The 17560-nt window shown below is 40.5% G+C and overlaps 1 protein-coding gene across 3 annotated transcripts in view; it reads left to right on the plus strand.

Moving 5' to 3' along the window:
* The window catches only part of SPTBN2 (spectrin beta, non-erythrocytic 2), a 1434510-nt gene extending 1421551 nt beyond the window's left edge, over positions 1 to 12959 (plus strand). For all 3 annotated transcript variants that reach the window (XM_073605131.1, XM_073605132.1, XM_073605133.1), the window contains 2 exons: positions 1646 to 1688; positions 9520 to 12959. In XM_073605131.1, the coding sequence (XP_073461232.1) occupies positions 1646 to 1688; positions 9520 to 9741 (265 nt within the window). In that variant the 3' untranslated portion in view covers positions 9742 to 12959. The remainder of the gene's footprint in view (positions 1 to 1645; positions 1689 to 9519) is intronic.
* Positions 12960 to 17560: the final 4601 nt, after the last annotated feature.

A 17560-nucleotide genomic window follows, 5' to 3' on the forward strand; every position in this document is an offset into this window, starting at 1 on the left:
AAGTCACGTGACCTGTGACGCAACGTGTCGGGAGGAGCCAGCGACGTCGCCTTCGGTGTTTCGCTATACCAGACGTGCAGTGAGGAGGAAAGCTGCGTGCACCACTGATTGTTTTAAGAGCGTTTTTTGAACCAAACCAAATGTGAGTGAATAGCCTACATTAATCGGGGGTTTATGAAAACACAGCAATCTTGCGCAATGATGGCTTTTTATGTTTGAGAGCAACTTTTTAGAAATCGTCAATTTGGGAGAAAAACAGACCATTTGAACCACGGGAAATCCATAAGCTCATCGGAGTGGGGATCCATGATCTGGAGAGTGTTATTTGACTCGGGTTTTTGGATTTTTTCCTCCAGGGGACTTTCTCTCCATATTTCTTATCATATTTTTATTAACATTGTGTGTATAATTTGGATCATATTACTTTTCACAGCGGAAGGAGCACTAGGAATTGTTTATGGAGTACAAGTTTGAATTATTGGATATTATATTGTTGTACGATTATCTATTATTTATAGTTATTTTTAAGCGCACTATTTTTATTGTATTATTTTGTATATGGCAACAGAGCACATTTAAATAGCTGCAGCTGAACAAGTTTTTCACATTAGTAATCAGGTCCATATCAGCGCTTTAGTAACCCTCTTGTTATAAATTGTTGAAAGAAAGCCATAAAAAGTCTCGTTAGCAGTTTGTGAGAAGCCATGTGCGGGACACAGCAAACATGTAGAAGAAGGTGCTCTGGTCAGATGATACCAAAATTTAACCTTTTGGCCTAAAAGCAAAATGCTATGTATAGCAGAAAACTAACACTGCACATCACCCTGAACACCCGATCCCCACCGTGAAACATGGTGATGGCAGCATCATGTTGTGGTGATGCTTTTCTTCAGAAAGGACAGGAAAGCTGGTCAGAGTTGATGGCAAGATGGATGAAGCCACATACAGGGAAATCTTATGTGAGTAACTCTGTGAGTCTGCTAAAGACTTGCGACTATGGTGGAGATTCACCTTCCAGCCGGACAACGACCCTAAACATACAGCCAGAGCTACAATGGAATGGTTTAGATCAAAGCATATTCATGTGTTAGAATGGCCCAGTCAAAGTCCAGACCTGAATCCAATTGAAAATCTGTGGCAAGACTTGAAAATTGCTGTTCAGGCGCTCTCCATCCAATCTGACAGAGCTGGAGCTATTTTGCAAAAAAGAATGGGCAAAAATGAAACTCTCCTAGATGTGCAAAGCTGGTAGAGACATCACCAAAAAGACTTGCAGCTGTAATTGCAGGAAAGGTGGTTCTACAAAGTATTGACTACAAATGTACACCACACTTTTCAGATATTTATTTGTAAAAACATTTAAAAACCATTTACCATTTTCCTTCCACTTCACAATTATGTGCCACTTTGTGTTGGTCTATCACATAAAATCCCAATAAATACATTTACGTTTTTGGTTGTAACATGTGGAAAGTTTCAAGGGGTATGAATACTTTTGCAAGGTACTGTATGTGTGTGTGTGTTTATATGTTTATATAATCTCTGTTGGCCTTGTTTTTAAAACCATAAGAAACAGTGACTGCAGTTTAAAATAATGCAGTCAGTCTAAATAATAAACCTGTATATTTCTCTTTTTATTCAACAGTTTAGCAGATGGAAAAGAATATCTCTTCCAAGCAAAAGATGAGGTAAGAAAATTATTTTTCCAAATAATGGGGTGTGTAGGAGGTTGAGTGCCTAAAGCTGAGTTGCACAGCTACAGTATACAAAGGCATCACTTTTATGATTTTTATCATTCACATTAATAAGCCGGGTCTAGCTAATAAATTAAAAACTAAACTCCAGTCAGATCTAGAAGGCCACCTTTAATCCAGTTTTATAGATTTTTTTTTTTTAATAGATTTTTTTTTTTTTATTACAATTATTAGAGGTCCCAACCAAACCTATGATTACCCTTTGCAGATCAAACCCAGAATACCTAGGTTAGGTATTCAAGCTCTGCTGCAGTGCACATTGTTGCCGACAGTAACGATTTAATCACTGTGAAAATATATAATCTAAATATATAAACTGGCGCTGATGGCGATAAGTGATAACATAAATAAGTGATAACAGGTTCACAATTTATTGCGCATAGAAGGTTATACTTACAAAAGTAAGTTAAAAACAAGCATTGAAACAATCAGAGGATGCAGCAAACACCATTAACAGAGTTCCCACGAGACCGGTCTTAACGCTGTTAATGGTGTTTGCTGCATCCTCTGATTGTTTCAGTGCTCGTTTTTAACTTTTGTAAGTATAACCTTTTATGCGCAATAAATTTTCAATCTTGGCATACTTCACTATTGGTCCCCCCTTTTTCTTCCCTTTTGGGTACCTGTTTTTCGTATGGCTGAGTATTAACATCGAAGTATCGTTTATCATCTCATGAGTGAACCTGCCATCCTGCAACATTCTTTGGATATCATTACAAGCTTTTACTGACTCCCAGACTGAAAAGTTGGGGGTCATTGTGATTTGGTGAGTGGGGACACATGTGGGGGTGTCTTGATACACCTAAAAATTTTTCTGCAACATTTTCTCTGCACTTTCCGCACACCAGATGTGAAGCATTCCCTGTATTTTTACACACTATTTGTGAAGCACCTTCATAGTTTTGTATGGACTTTTTTGTTATCACTTATGGGTTTTTGTTTGAGCGCTGTATTTATATATTTTACCACGATTTAATCACTGTGCTACTGATTTCATGGTCAAGAAGTTGATGTGGATCTGAGGCTATATTGCTCAACTTTGGTGTAGTCTGCTGAATGGTCTCAGGACCTGGCTGTTCTGTCTGCCAGGGGTACTTGAATCCCAAGACAGGTTAAGCAAAATTACAAATGGTTTTAAAAAGGTAAAAAACATTAGTGTATGTATATATGTACAGTGCTGTGAAAAAGTATTTGCCCACTTCCTGATTTAATTTTTTGCATATTTGTCACACTTAATGATTCAGATCATCAAACAAATTTAAAAACTACAAAAAGGTAACCAGAGTGAACCTAAAATGCGGTTTTAAATGTTGATTTAATTAAGGGAAAAAAAGCTGCCCAAACTTGCCTTAGGCCTTATGTGAAAAAGTAATTGAACCCCCCTTTGCTAAATCATGAATGGACTGTGATTAACCAATTTTTTTGGGAAAGCGGAGCTACATTTCACTTGCCACGCCCAGGCCTGATTACTACCAGACCTGTTAATTCAAGAAGTCCCTTAAGGCGGGGGGGGGGTGGGAGTTGAAGGATCGGGCATGTGAGCAGAGCTCCCTCTCTTTCTCCTGTCATCGATCCTTTCCCTGGCAGATTAGCAGCATAAGTCTGGCACCATTCAGATCAGCTCGTCCCCTAGAATCCAGCGGTTCCATCCCCTCCTGGGGTCTACATGCTGTTACCCACAAAAATGAGGAGGAAGCGGCGACGGAGGGACCTCAAAATGGCACAGCTGCAGCAATGCCTTAAAGGACTCCACGGGGCATGGAAAAGTCCAGAGATGCCGGCACCAGAGCGGGTAGGTCCTCCATGCCCTGCAGACACAGGGCTCCATGTGTGAGACAGCAAGTGCTGTTGATATCCAGCCAGACCCCACGTAGGAGCTAACGCCATCTCTCCCTCAGTGCACATAGGCAGACTCAGAGGAGCTGGCAGAGGGAGAAGAGAAGCCCAAAGTATAAATAGAAAAGTCAGGGCTACTACTCATACACAAAGATAGCAGCGCTCCCGGGTGCTGGACTTACAAAAAATCAAAGAGAGGACCATTGCAGCTGAGAGCCGCATAAGCAACCTTGAGGACAAGCGTCCACCTTTTTGTTAGCCAAAACTCATTCAACCACATGCCTCACTCAGGACAACAGAGATAAATCTGATGACACTGAGAACAGCCTCTGGCAAAATAATATACATATCATGGAATGACATCAAAGTGGAAGGCAGGGACCCTACCAAGTTCGTAGAAGGTTGGCTCCTAGAGCTCTTTGGCAAAGAAGCCTTTACTCCACTCTACCTGGAAACTCGCCCAGACCATTCCTTGCTTGACTTCTGCCTTACTGGGATCGAGTACTACGCCTAACACAAAAAAGGTGCACTATTCAGTACAATGGGGCCGAGGGTGTCCTACCCAGATTTCTCTCTTCAGGTGCAATGTAAAAGTGCCAAGTTCTTTGATTTTAAGCACCGTCTGAGATTGCCCTATGCCATGCCTTACCCTGCCCGACTCTGTCACTGCATGAGGCTAGGCGCACTTCTTCAACACTGCTGGGAAAGTGGCGGAGTGGCTGGATGTCCATGAACCATCGCTGAGAGCCCATCAGTCGAACGAAGAGGATACCTGAATACCACTACCTCACAACTAAGTATAGCTTATCAGATGTCTAATCATCTCTGCCAGGGACGTTAACTCATCCACACGTTTGCTCCTGATACGCTATTCCAACATACACTATATTACCAAAAGTATTGGGATGCTTGCCTTTACACGTATATAAATGTTAATCAGTGCCTGACCTCACAAATGCGCTTCTGGAAGAATGGTCCAACATTCCCATAGACGCACTCCTTGTGGACAGCCTTCCCAGAAGAGTTGAAGCTGTTATAGCTGCAAAGGGTGGGCCAACTCAATATTAAACCTTACAGACTAAGACTGGGATGCCATTAAAGTTCATGTAAAGGCAGGTGTCCCAATACTTTTGACAATATAGTGTATGATTTTGTAAGCTACTGCCTCTGCGTTCTCCATTGCAAGAAGACTGCATTGAGAGAGGCCTCACCCGTTGGAAGGATGAGTCCTCTATTACTGCCTGGAGACTCTTTGTTCTTTTTCACAGTTGTTTGCTTTGCTTTTGTTTTTTCCCTTTCTTTTTGTTTCCAGAGAAGTCCTGAGACTATTGCTTCACGTGTATACCTGGAGGACCTTCATCTGTGCTTGATGGACTTGCATGTGAGACCCCTGCACTATTTCTTATTAGAGTCGCTGAGTGAGTATAGCAAGATATCCCCTTCTTTCTCATTAGGAAGGGGGTACTAGACAAGGGTGTCCACTGTCACTCCTGCTCTTTGCCCTGGCCATTGAGCCCTTGGCGACTTATAAGGGCTGACGATGCTATTTGGGGTTTTAGTTATGGTACTTGGCACAATAAACTTGTGTTCTATGCTGCTGATATGCTCCTATTATTGGGTGACTCTGACCACTCCCTGCGAGTTGTTGTTATGACTATACAGTCGTTGGACAAATATTCTGGCCTTGCAATTAACTGGACAAAATCTGCCCTATTACAGATAGACTCTGTGCGTAACCCTCAGCTGCATTGTTTTGCCTGGTTCCTGTGGTCACCCCGTTTAAATATTTGGGGATTACAATCTCCAGTAATCTGACAGATCACTGCAGGTTGAATATTTTGCCTTTGCTTTCAAGATTCCGAGATGGGGTGAAAGTATGATCTAAATTGTGGCTCTCGATGGCAGGTAGAGCAAACTTGGTAAAGATGATTATGGTGCCTCAGCTACTATACTTCCTCTAATACACCAGTAGTTATTCCACTAAAAACCTTCTGGGTTGTCAACCCCATATTCTGCTCCAGGGCAAAGGATGGGGGGGATTATCCTTCCTGAACCCCTGGCTGTACTATTTAGCTTCTCAACTACAACACTTGGTGGGGGGGGTCTGGCTTTGGAATCCAGAGGTGTGGAGAAGATTGGAAATTCTACTCTATTTGTGATGCTTCATTTTTAGTGGGGCCGGATCTCTGGCTGAGGGACTTGAAGCTCAACTGTTTTCTAAGCCTGACAGGCACTATCCTAGATTTAGGTGCATAAATAAAATTTGGACAAAGGCTAAGCAACTACAGCAGGTTTCAGGGTACACCTTTTATAGCCCTATTTGGAACAACCAGTTATACCCAGAATCAACCAAAATACAGCATGTGGCTGAGTGGCATGCGTTGGGTATAACGCATCTTCAGCAAACCATGGTGAGAGTCATTAGCCACAGATAGAGAAAACTTGAACAGTAGTGAACTTTCCCAGGAGTGGCCGTCCTACCAAAATTACTCCATGAGCACAATGACGACTCATCCAGGAGGTCATAAAAGAGCCCAGAACATCATCTAAAGAACCGCAGGCCTCAGTTAAGGACACTGTTCATGATCCGACAATAAGCGAGATTGGTCGAAAATAGCATCCATGGGAGATTTCTAAGGCGAAAGCCACTGCTGACCAAAAAACACACAGGCTCATCTCACATTTGCCAAAAAACATCTTAATTATCCCTAAGGCTTTTGTGCAAATATTCTCTGGACTGATGAGACAAAAGTTGAACTTTTTGGAAAGTGTGCGTCATGTTACATCTGGCATAAAACTAATGCAGCATTTCAGAAAAAGAACATCATCTACCAGTCAAACATGGTGGTGGTAGTGTAAATGGTCTGGGGCTGCTTTTCAGCTTCAGGACCTGGACGACTTGCCATAATTGATGGAACAATGAAATCCAAAACGCACCAGCAAGTCCACCTCTGAATGGCTCAAAAAAACAAAATTATGGTTTTAGAGTTACCTAGTGAAACTCCGGACTTAAATCTGATTGTGCTGCAACATGACCTTAAATAGGCTGTTCATGCTCAAACCCTCCAATGTGGTTTAATTAAAACAATTCTGCAAAGAGTGGCCCAGAATTTCTCCACAGTGATGTGAAAGACTCATTGCCACTTATTGCAAATGCTTGATTGCAGTTGTTGCCGCCAAGGATTGTACAACCAGTTATTAGGTTTAGGGAGAAATTGCTTTTTCACATGGGCCAGGCAGGTTTGGACAGCTTTTTTCCCTTATTTGAAATCATCATTTAACCAGTTCAGCCCCGGAGGATTTGGAAGCTCAATGACCCAGGGACTTTTTACAATTTGACACTGCGCTGCTTTAACTGGTAATTGCGCAGTCATGCAATGTTGTACCCAAACAACATTTTTTTTCCCACAAATAGAGCTTTCTTTTGATGGTATTTGATTGCCTCTGTAATTTTTTTATTTTTTGCGATATAAACGGAAAAAGACAGAAAATTTTGAAAAAAAAATGTTTTCTACTTTTTGTAATAAAAAAATTAATAAACTCAATTTTAGGCATACATTTAGGCCAAAATACATTCAGCCACATGTCTTTGATAAAAAAAAAGTCAATAAGCGTAAATTTATTGGTTTGCGCAAACTAGGGTACGTTTTCTGGAATTTACGCAGCTTTTAGTTTATTACTGCCTATCTAATTTCTTGAGGTGCTAAAATGGCAGGGCAGTACAAACCCCCCCAAATGACCCCATTTTGGAAAGTAGTCACCCCAAGGAAATTGCTGAGAGGCATGTTGAGCCCATTGAACATGTCACAAATGATTGAAAAATGACCAAAAAAAAATTACACAAAGTTGTAATTTGTCAGTTTTTCAGGTCTATTTCTGTAACTGGCTTCTGTTAGCCACGAGGGTACATTCTGTGACATGTTAACATTACAGTCTCGGTCACAATGTCCCCCTTTTTCCTTCGTGAAAACTGAGGAGAAAAATGCATTCAAAACCTTTGCATTCTCTGTCTTTTGTAACCAAATTCTCTTCTTCATCCTTTATGGGGCCAATATGTTTTGACCTCACCTTCTTACTGTTAATGTATTGAAAAAAATTCTTAGGACTTTTCTTACTCCCCTCCCACTATGTGCCTTTTCGTGTTCTATCTTAGCTGCCCTGATTGTGCCTTTACATTTCCTATCGCATGCCTTGTATTGTTGGAATGCTGACAATGACACCTCAGCCTTACATTTTCTGAAGGCCTTTTCTTTTGCTTTTAAGTGCATTTTTACATTAGGGTTTAGCCACCCAGGTTTGATTTGAGCTCTTTTATACTTATTGCCCATTGGGATGCACTGGCCAATACATTTATTTAGTATGCTCTTGAAGCACTCCCATTTTTCCTCCGTGTTCCTTGTTCCTAGGATTTTATTCCATTTAATATCATATAGCATAGAGGGACAGTTGGCTCTTTTGAAATTCAGTGTACTAGTGTTCCCATTGTGCTTCTTATTCTGTGGTTGATGCTGAATGTAATCCACGTTTGATCGTGGTTTCCTAATTTGCCCCATGTTCTCACATCCATGATCATATCTGTGTTTGTAATAAGTAGGTCTAATACTGCGTTATCTCTTGTTGGTGCGTTCACCAACTGACCCATGAAATTATCCTGCAAGACATTTAAGAGCCTTAGATTGAATGAGCGTTTCCTTCTGCCCAGTCTATATCTAGATCATTAAAATCCCCAAATATAATAACATTGCCCTTCGTCGCCACCATTCCTAGCTGTGTTGGGAGGTCCACCGCCTCCTCCTCCCTCAAGTTAGGGGGCCTGTAGCATACGCCCACTATTAATGTCCCATTATTTTCCTTCCTTTGGTGCTCCACCCACAGGGATGTGTAATAGTAAAATTTATTTGTTGATCTGAATCATTTAAGTGTGACAAACGCGCAAGCAGCCAAATACACAGAAAATGTATTTGGCTGCTTGCGTGGAATTCAGCTTTAGGCAAAACTATTTTTGCCCCACAATACTTGTCTATAAATTACCTTAAAATGGTTGTAAACCTCAGATATGAAATGTGAACAAAACATATCCTTCTATAGTGTGTACTTGTCTCAATTAGGGCCACTAAATGCCATTGCTGCTTCGTTCCTCTGTTGTAGCTTGAGTCACTTCTGTTAATTGACAGCCTCAGCTCTGTTCCTGTGTGCTGTGTGAAGTGGCGTGTGTCCAATCAGCTCTAAGCTCTGCAGAGTGTAAATTCAGCTCTCCGTCCCCTTTTTTTCTGACAGCTCAGACAAGCTTTATGAATTCTGAACTTTCAACGGCTAAAGAGACCTCAGATAAACAGGTACACCTTTATGTAGGAGGATTTGTTTTATCTCTGTGTATCACCTGAGGCCAGTCACTTCACTGGATATATGTGAGGGTTTACAACCAATTCAAGGATTGAAGTTGTGCAGCTTTGCAAGAGACGATTGCAGGGTTAAAATGGTCCTCGCCCAATGTTTATATGGCAGTGACATAAGGATTAAAAAGAGTGAAGTTTTATGTATATTTTTAATAGTTGGAAGTATTTATTCAAGGCACTTAAATAAATTGCCATAAATACCAATGTTGTATATCCTGTTTGTTACTGCTCTACTTAAGTGTTTTCCAGCATGGAAATGGACAATGTTGCAGTATTGCGGCCCATGAACATTGTAGAACATTTTCAAACAAGGCGAAAGGCATAGGATTTTCAAAAGACGGCAAACCATGTCTTTACGAGGAATAATGATACTCTAGAGCAGTACCTCTTTGCCTAATTTGAAATGCAATCCTGTCCTGTGATGCTCATGACCTGAACTGCAAACATCTACACTGTAAGGCAACAGTATTCTTTTTTTTTTTTTTTTAGAACCCATTTTAAAGTAATGGTTGCTTTTTTTTTTTTCCTCACAGGCTGAAATGAGTAGTTGGATGCGGGTGATCAATGCCTCACTACCTTCCTCTCCTGGCGATGCCTCAGACCATTCCCCCAGTGCACCCAAAGGTTTAACACGAGCAATGACTATGCCACCAGTGTCCCCCAATAGTGCCATGGAGGGCATGGTAACACTACGCAACAAGGAAGGAAAAGAGAAGGACAGAGAAAAGCGCTTTAGTTTCTTTAAAAAGAAGTGAATCCTCTTATGGCTGTCAGTACATGCTCCTCTGATCAGATCATCACTGCTTATAAGGCCCTGACAAGCCAACAGCATAGGACCTTTGGAAAAGGGAGGGGCTTGGGTGGATGTGTGGGTGAAAAAAAATAAAATAAAATGACAACTGCATTTTATATATTAAGCATATTATGCACCTCCAATGATGAAGAGACTTTAATGCCCTCAACTGCAACATAAATTGTGGCATCCCAGCCAGCAACTCCTGTTGCACTGAAAAGAATTGGGGGGGAAGCTTTTTTGCAGCTCTTTTAATGAGGTATATGAGCCGTTTTGGGGGGTGGGTGGGAGGGTCATTATTCCATCTTCATTAAATTCCTTTGTCTCAGTGTGGGGTCTTTCATTGTCCCTAGCATGTCCAGCCATGGTCTTTTACATGACATCATGGCTTAATTTTAACAGGGTATACATAGTCATGCATGAATGTGATATTCCTTATACTCACAAGTACTGACAACGTGTTATCAGTACTGCAGTTGTACCTATGATTCTTTAAAAACCAGGTCTACTAAGTAACGTCGGCAACTAGGCAAGCTGACTTATGGGACTTTAGAGTGAACCTGTACTTTAAATTACAGGTTCACTTTATGGCTGGAATAGTAAGCAGGCTGTACCACTCTCAGAGCTTTCAGGAACTTTGTGAGAAAGCAAAAACATAAACATGGCTTTTTGCCACCCTTCTATGTACCAATGCCCACTTTGGCACTAAGGCACTATATTGTTGATGAAGGGATCACAGGCTCCCTGATAGTGAAATTACGTACGGTTGCAAGTGAACCTGTTACTCTAGCTAATATGTGTACACTGCCGGTTTACTTTAAATGGACACTATCATCAGTAAAATACATTTTTGATTAGTTTACTTTTAATATTGTCCTCTTGTGATTTATTTATGATGTACTGTATAGAGCCTAGGGCTAGTCACATTTCTGCTTTTTTTAACCTATCACCCAGGTAGCCAGCTGAAAATTGGTTTGTTTAACCAAATTCTGTACTTCACAGCAGTTGCAACTGTATTTCCAATGGGACCATGGACATTATATGGCAGTCCCTCAATCCAGCTAACAATTTGAAGCAGTGGTGGTAAACCTTACAAATATAAGGGGCCTCAAGTGTGGCCCTCAACATGACTAGATAGGCCTGAAAAGTGGCTTTCTTTTTGTAAGTTTGCTGTTAGTACAATATATCACATCGCAACATGGAAAGATGATCTCTGTAAAATGTGATGAGGTTAGCTTTGCACAGACAAATATTAGCACAGTGATGACATATTCACAAGTTTGCAATCGGTAAAACTGTCAATGACATTGTCCTCACTTATGCAAGTGTTTAGTGTTTAATGTTAATACAGTAAACACAGATGTTATCCAGTAAATGTGATTTACTTATTGGAACTTGGGGATTAATAGGAAGAAGGGATTTTTTTTATTCAGTCAATTTAACAGCAGTTGAAGAGCCTCCGCTTGTCAATCACAGCATTTTCTCCCTATCAGAGGATACAGCACCTCCACCATCAACCAGAGCCAGCAATCACCCTGTGTCAGACTCCCTCTTACATTAGTCACAGCCCTTTCCTGTAACTTCGGCACCCTCCAATCATCAATGACTGCAACCTCCTATAATCAGTTGCAGTTCCCCATCAATCATAACTCACTCTTTTATGTAGCACATACAAGGCTACACTCTGTTCTCTTTCAGGCTAAACACAACTTTGTTCCAGTTCCAGCAAAAACACTGAAAATCCAGCCCGCTCCTTCCAAGGATGTGCTTCACCCCCTAGTGGGATTAATCACAGAACAGAGGAAGGAGTTGTTTGGAGTGAAGTGTTCATGCTGAAATTTAAAAGTTAAAGTTGATTTTAACCCAAAGGTTAACTGAGTGCAGCCTTGTAAGTACAATGTGACTCTTGAGGGGAAAGGGTGGATGGCACGGATCCCAGAGGCACCTGTGACTGGATGGAGGGCCTGGAGCAGTATACAAGCTGTGAGTAAACTAGCTCTCCCTGTTGGAGATCTCTGTAGTGTCCCTCCCCCACATCCATTAAAAATATCACACATTTACTAATCTCCTTCTCCAGCCACCACACAGTGCACATACTGGTGATGGTTACATAATCTACATGAAACAAGCTGTACAACTCCCCTCCAATGTTGGCCTCCTTTGCTGATGAATAGAAAGAAGGTGGAGTTATGTCCAAGACAGCTGCAGCTCAATTGGCTAAAGGAGTCTTCCGTTACTAATGGACTGCAACAGGGTGAGGTTGGCCAGGCTGTGCTCTGGTGTTAAGTGGGTATTGTTGGATGACAGCCAAGTGACGTAGGGACTCTTGAATCAGGGACTGGTCATCGCTGCACCTTCATTAGGGTGTGACTGGAGCCTTGTATTCCTCCTCAAAGGTGCCCAGTAGGCAAACACATTGGGCTACACAAAGCATGTCAAAGGACTGCATCGGGCACCAGATATGTAATGTCTATGGAGCATTCCCTGGCCACTCTGATCAACTTTTTCAGGTGACATAGGACTTAGACATGTTAGCATTGTCTGGTCACTTTACTTTCTTTTAATGTCCCTCTCCCTTCCTTTACAGTTTCTGATGTGACTAGAGTATTTTTGAAAAAGGGACACGCTTGGCTAAAAGACTGGAATGACCGAAATGTGTGTGTGTGTGTGTGTATGTCTGACTGACTATTCTCAATGGTTATGACCAATAAAACTGTTTTCACGCTAGGGACATCCAACAGAATAATTATTGCATGTAGACCAAGCTGCTTAATAGATGTCTGAATAATGCATCTAGAATGTTCTGTTTACCCAATTAAGCCAGAAGCTGGCATATCCAGACCTGCATTTTAGCTCATATGCTGATGTGGAAACAAAAATGTCTGAGTTCTTTAAAGTTTGCTTCTTGTCTCTACAGAGCAGGTTACAGCACACCACCTTCTGCTACACTGCTGTTAGCTTTCCTGGCAAGGGGCACTTCTGATGTTCACTGCCACCTCATAATTGGTGTTTTAGGAGTCTCCCAGGAGCATCTTGTGGCACATATTTTATTGTTCATGTGTCCCAATCATCTGCTTTATTAATGCTTGATTTTGTGGATATATTAGTAACAACATGTTACACAATAAAAATGTATAATATAAAAAAATCTGATATTAAAAAGTTGCATATTACCATTAATGTGGACTTGTCAGGCTAAATTCAAAGTGGTGATAGTGTCCATTTAAAAATGCCCATGGATTAAAGGCTTCAGGTTCAGTTGATTAATGAGACTATTTATAGGGCATTTAGACTAAAGAATGTAATTTGGAGACTTTAGTGATAGACCATTGAAGTTATTTAGTGTTGGTACATGAATATATGGTACTGTGGGTCATAGTGAATCACTTATCCATGCATGGTCATCAGCTGCAAGCATATATTGGTATTTATCTGGAGAGAAGAGGATCCTTTTGCAAGTAAATTACTGATGTGCATCAATTCTTTTTTACTGGTTTTGTCATGCCATCAGTTCAACCTTTTTGACAATTGTGTAAATGTCCACTTTATTTATGGAGCTTTCAGAAACATGTAAAGTTTCTATACCTAGCTTGTGCTTGCTGGATGCTGCTAATGCAAGACACCCAGAATCAGAACTTGTTCTGGGGCAGGCATGTCACTGCTTGGTTCTGCAGGTGTGTGCTTCGACCCGCTAGCACTAGCACAGTTCTGGATGGGGCCTGAAGTACACTGAAAAATAAAAGTGTACTCAAAGTGCAAAAGTAGGGACAGGGCTTTAGCTTGTGACCCTAGTTGTTCCTTTGTGTCCCCCATTTTTTAATATGCACCTAGAATATACTGAGGCCTTCTTCATAGAAGTCTGGAGGAGTCTTGTAACGACGATGAAAGAGGAACGTAGGATTTCAGCACAAATATCATGGTCCATTGGGGCCTTCTCACCGATGTGTCTACTGTTTCTGACTGCAAAACAGCTTACATAGTTACATAGCAACAATATTGTTGTGAAGCCAAAGTCAACAGAATTCAAAACTATTAAGGCAAACCTTAGAACTTCTGGCCCGTAAGTTCATGAAAGTATTACTGTGTAAAATATTACAGTAAGGAATGTGGCACAACTAAATTTTGTGCCACAAGCCATTCCATGTTTTAGGGCTTTGCCTCAAGGTTATTAGAACTACTTGTCTTGTAGGAGCCATGTAGGCTAAACAAAGTATTAAACACATAGCTTATATAGGTGATAAACTTAAGTGAGGTTTTTCAGGAGTCATTAGTTTTTGGAAAAGATGCTGATCTACTGTACACACAAGCTTGCCAAGTTGTGAAATGTCTTAGAATTTAAGCAATCTGTTCACAGTTGATCATCGAGAGCTGAGACACATTTTGCACTTAAAATGCTTAACCATCAATCCCTTTACTTTTGTTTGAATGCATCTAAATATATGTTCATATATATTTTTACTTTATGACTAACCAATATATAGTTAACCACACCATATCACATAAAAGCAACTCATTGCCAAATATGTAGAGCTCACTTTCGTAAAGTTTTACTATCGAAGGTAAATTTTACATTTTTAAATTGCAAATGTAGATTTTTAAACCACTATTTATTATAACACACAAAGTACTGAAGGGTAGAGGAGTGCTGACAACTGTTTTGTACATGGTTCCTACAATGAAAGCATTACCCTAGCTTTATAGCCCAACTCCAGCTATAGTTGCTTTTTTTCCATTTAAACATTTGCTGGGGTACAATTTAAAAAATTGCCCAGAGTTGGACAGCTACCCAACTATGAAACATTTCGTTTTGGTGGATACCAAGGGATTGATTTATAAAGAATTTGCACAACTGTTCGCCCAGTGAAAGTGCATGTACATCTGTTCTCTGCGATTGGGGCAAAAAACAAGAGTAAAAAAGTCTATCCTATGCTGTTCAAATGTAAATGATTTAAAACAGAAAATACTGCATTTGGCCACGAGATTGACCTAAGTATCTTGAGAATTTCCTAAGTTACTTGGCTCGATCTAATGCCCAAATGCAGTATTTTCTATTTTATTTCAGTGATTTACAATTGAGCAGTACAGATATAGCCTATTTACGTGAATTGTTTGCCCTTTTCTCACAGAACAAAAGCAAAAAGGGGTTCCCCCTAAGTGGACTTTTAAGGCACTCAATTAAATTGTATATAAAAAGTATAACAGAGTATATAGAATCAAAATTAAAAGGTTGTAACGAAACATTGGTTTGTCTGAACAACACGTTATCACCATACAAAACGTGTACATGAAAAAACCTCCTCGCACCCAACGCGTTTTGGTATATAGTCTAGTCCTTCAGGGGTGCAGAAAGTAAGAGGGGTTCATATAAAGTTAAATGATGAAGTGTTTTTACAATGCTTCGTTAAATCACATTAAAAACTTGCAGTTTAGGATAGCACCGAGTGATTGAGCCGGTGGGAAAGCTATCTTATAGCAAGAAAAGGGGGCATCGGAGAAGTCTGTAAAGTGTGATCTTAGTAATGATGTCTCTAGGAGGCAGAGCTCCCTCCTGAACTCCACGGCAGCGAAATGGCCAGAAGAATATACTGAGGCAAATGGAATCCCTTAATGTAGGAGAGATTGAAGAGACCAGCCGCACTTCCCAACATCCAGCTGCCTAGTGCTCCAAAGTGCTCAGTATATTCTTCTGGCCATTTCGCTGCCGTGGAGTGCGGGAGGGAGCTCTGCCTCCTAGAGACATCATTACTCAGCTCACACTTTACAGACTTCTCCGATGCCCCCTTTTCTTGCTATAAGATAGCTTTCCCACCGGCTCAATCACTCGGTGCTATCCTAAACTGCAAGTTTTTAATGTGATTTAACGAAGCATTGTAAAAACACTTCACCATTTAACTTTATATGAACCCCTCTTACTTTCTGCACCCCTGAAGGACTAGACTATATACCGAAACGCGTTGGGTGTGAGGAGGTTTTTTTCATGTACACGTTTTGTATGGTGATAACAACGTATTGTTCAGACAAACCAATGTTTTGTTACTACCTCTTAATGTTTTTTCTATAGATAAAAATTGTTTACTATTACAGGATTCTATATACTCTGTTATACTTTTTATATACAATTTAATTGAGTCCCTTAAAAGTCCACTTAGGGAAGCCCCTTTTTGCTTTTATCTTAAACACTGGATGTGGCACAGTTCTTTAACATAGGTTAGCCATTCGTCCTCTTCTCTTCTTATTCGCACAGAACATGCACTTTCAGTGGGTGAATGGCTATGCAGATTTTATATAAATCAACTGCTAACATTTATTCATCCTGTGAATTAATGAATTCTCCCTCTCTCCCAAGGTGGGTCCAGAAAAGAAAGTAAGCATGTATAATTGGCACACATTTTTAAGTTCTGTTTTAATCTGCAGCCACCTATGCTTGTAAAATTGTCAGAAATTAAACCTGCGCTCCTTTTGTAGGCAGATTTTAGTTTAGTATACTTGCAAAGAGTGCTGTACATCAAAATAATGAAGTTTATTATTACAAAACTGGGCTGGATTGTGTGATTAAAGTAGACAGAGAAGTTCATGCTCTTTCAGGGAGTGTACTAGTATAGCCTCTCAATATCTATGGTGCAAAAAGCAGGAAAAAGCTCTGCAATAAAGTTTGCTAAAATACATGCAATGCATAAAGTAAACCTGGAGGTGTTTTTTTTTTTTCTCAACTGATGTGGAGTTTCACTTTAAAGTAAATTTATCACTTTCCAGTTTAACTCCTAACCTGCTATGGAGTCTGCCTAAAAACTAGCACTGGCTCTTGATGCCCAGTGATGGAAGACACATTGGCCCTGAAAGAAATAGGGGAAAGACAGCCTTCAGAGTGAGGCAAGGAGCCTTACAAAAGTGACCGATTCCCTTTAAACGCTTAAAGTGTTAGTAAACCCACAACCGTAAAATCAGTCTGTGGAACCTAAGGGGTTAATCCTCTGCATTGGGTAAAAGGGCTGTTTGATCCTCTTATCCTTCCACTGTCCCCAATATATTTCCTGATAATACAGAGCCAGGGGACAGCCTGCACATGCTTAGTTTGGTGTGTATTACTAAAGTTTTTTTTTTTTCTTGGGAGGGTGCATGTGTTCAGCACAGGGCCAATCAGCACTGTCCAGATACAGGGCTAGGGGTCTTGCATTCTGATAGGACAGTTCGCGCAGAATGAAAACTCCTCCTACAAGCTTTAAACAGTGCTCAGACACTGATAAAAGTCACAAGACTGCTATATACTGCTGATGAGAAAAGGTATTTAGCAGTTTATATTTTCTAAAATAGTTGCATTTCCATGTTCTGTGTACTGTGGGAGACCAGATATAGTGAATGCAGGGTCCTGGGTTTGGTAACACTTTAACCTTGCAGAAAAATGCTTTTTTTTTTACCCAGGTATCGGCACTGGTATGTGTAAGAGGGCTAGAGCAAGTTTCAGCTATACGTTTTGAAAAGGAACATGTAAGGGTAGAAATATGGGAGCCATTACTGATTTGATTTTATGGGCATGTTTTATTGGGCTGTCATTCTGATACTAGCTTCACTTCTTGGTGAGCAAGCAGAGCAGTGTTTTGGATTTTCAAACTTTGTGCATATCTATATCGGTTCAGAGACTGAATTGATGGTGAAACTAGATAAGGTGGAGTGTCAGGAAGGCCATAAAGGCGGCTTTCATATTTTTGCCCAATGAACAAGTTATGTCTGTTATCTAAAACTGTCCACTTCAGCACTCTGGCATTGACCATACAATGTATTGG

Source organism: Aquarana catesbeiana, linkage group LG11 (assembly GCF_042186555.1).
Source record: "Aquarana catesbeiana isolate 2022-GZ linkage group LG11, ASM4218655v1, whole genome shotgun sequence".
Classification (NCBI taxonomy): Eukaryota; Metazoa; Chordata; class Amphibia; order Anura; family Ranidae; genus Aquarana; species Aquarana catesbeiana.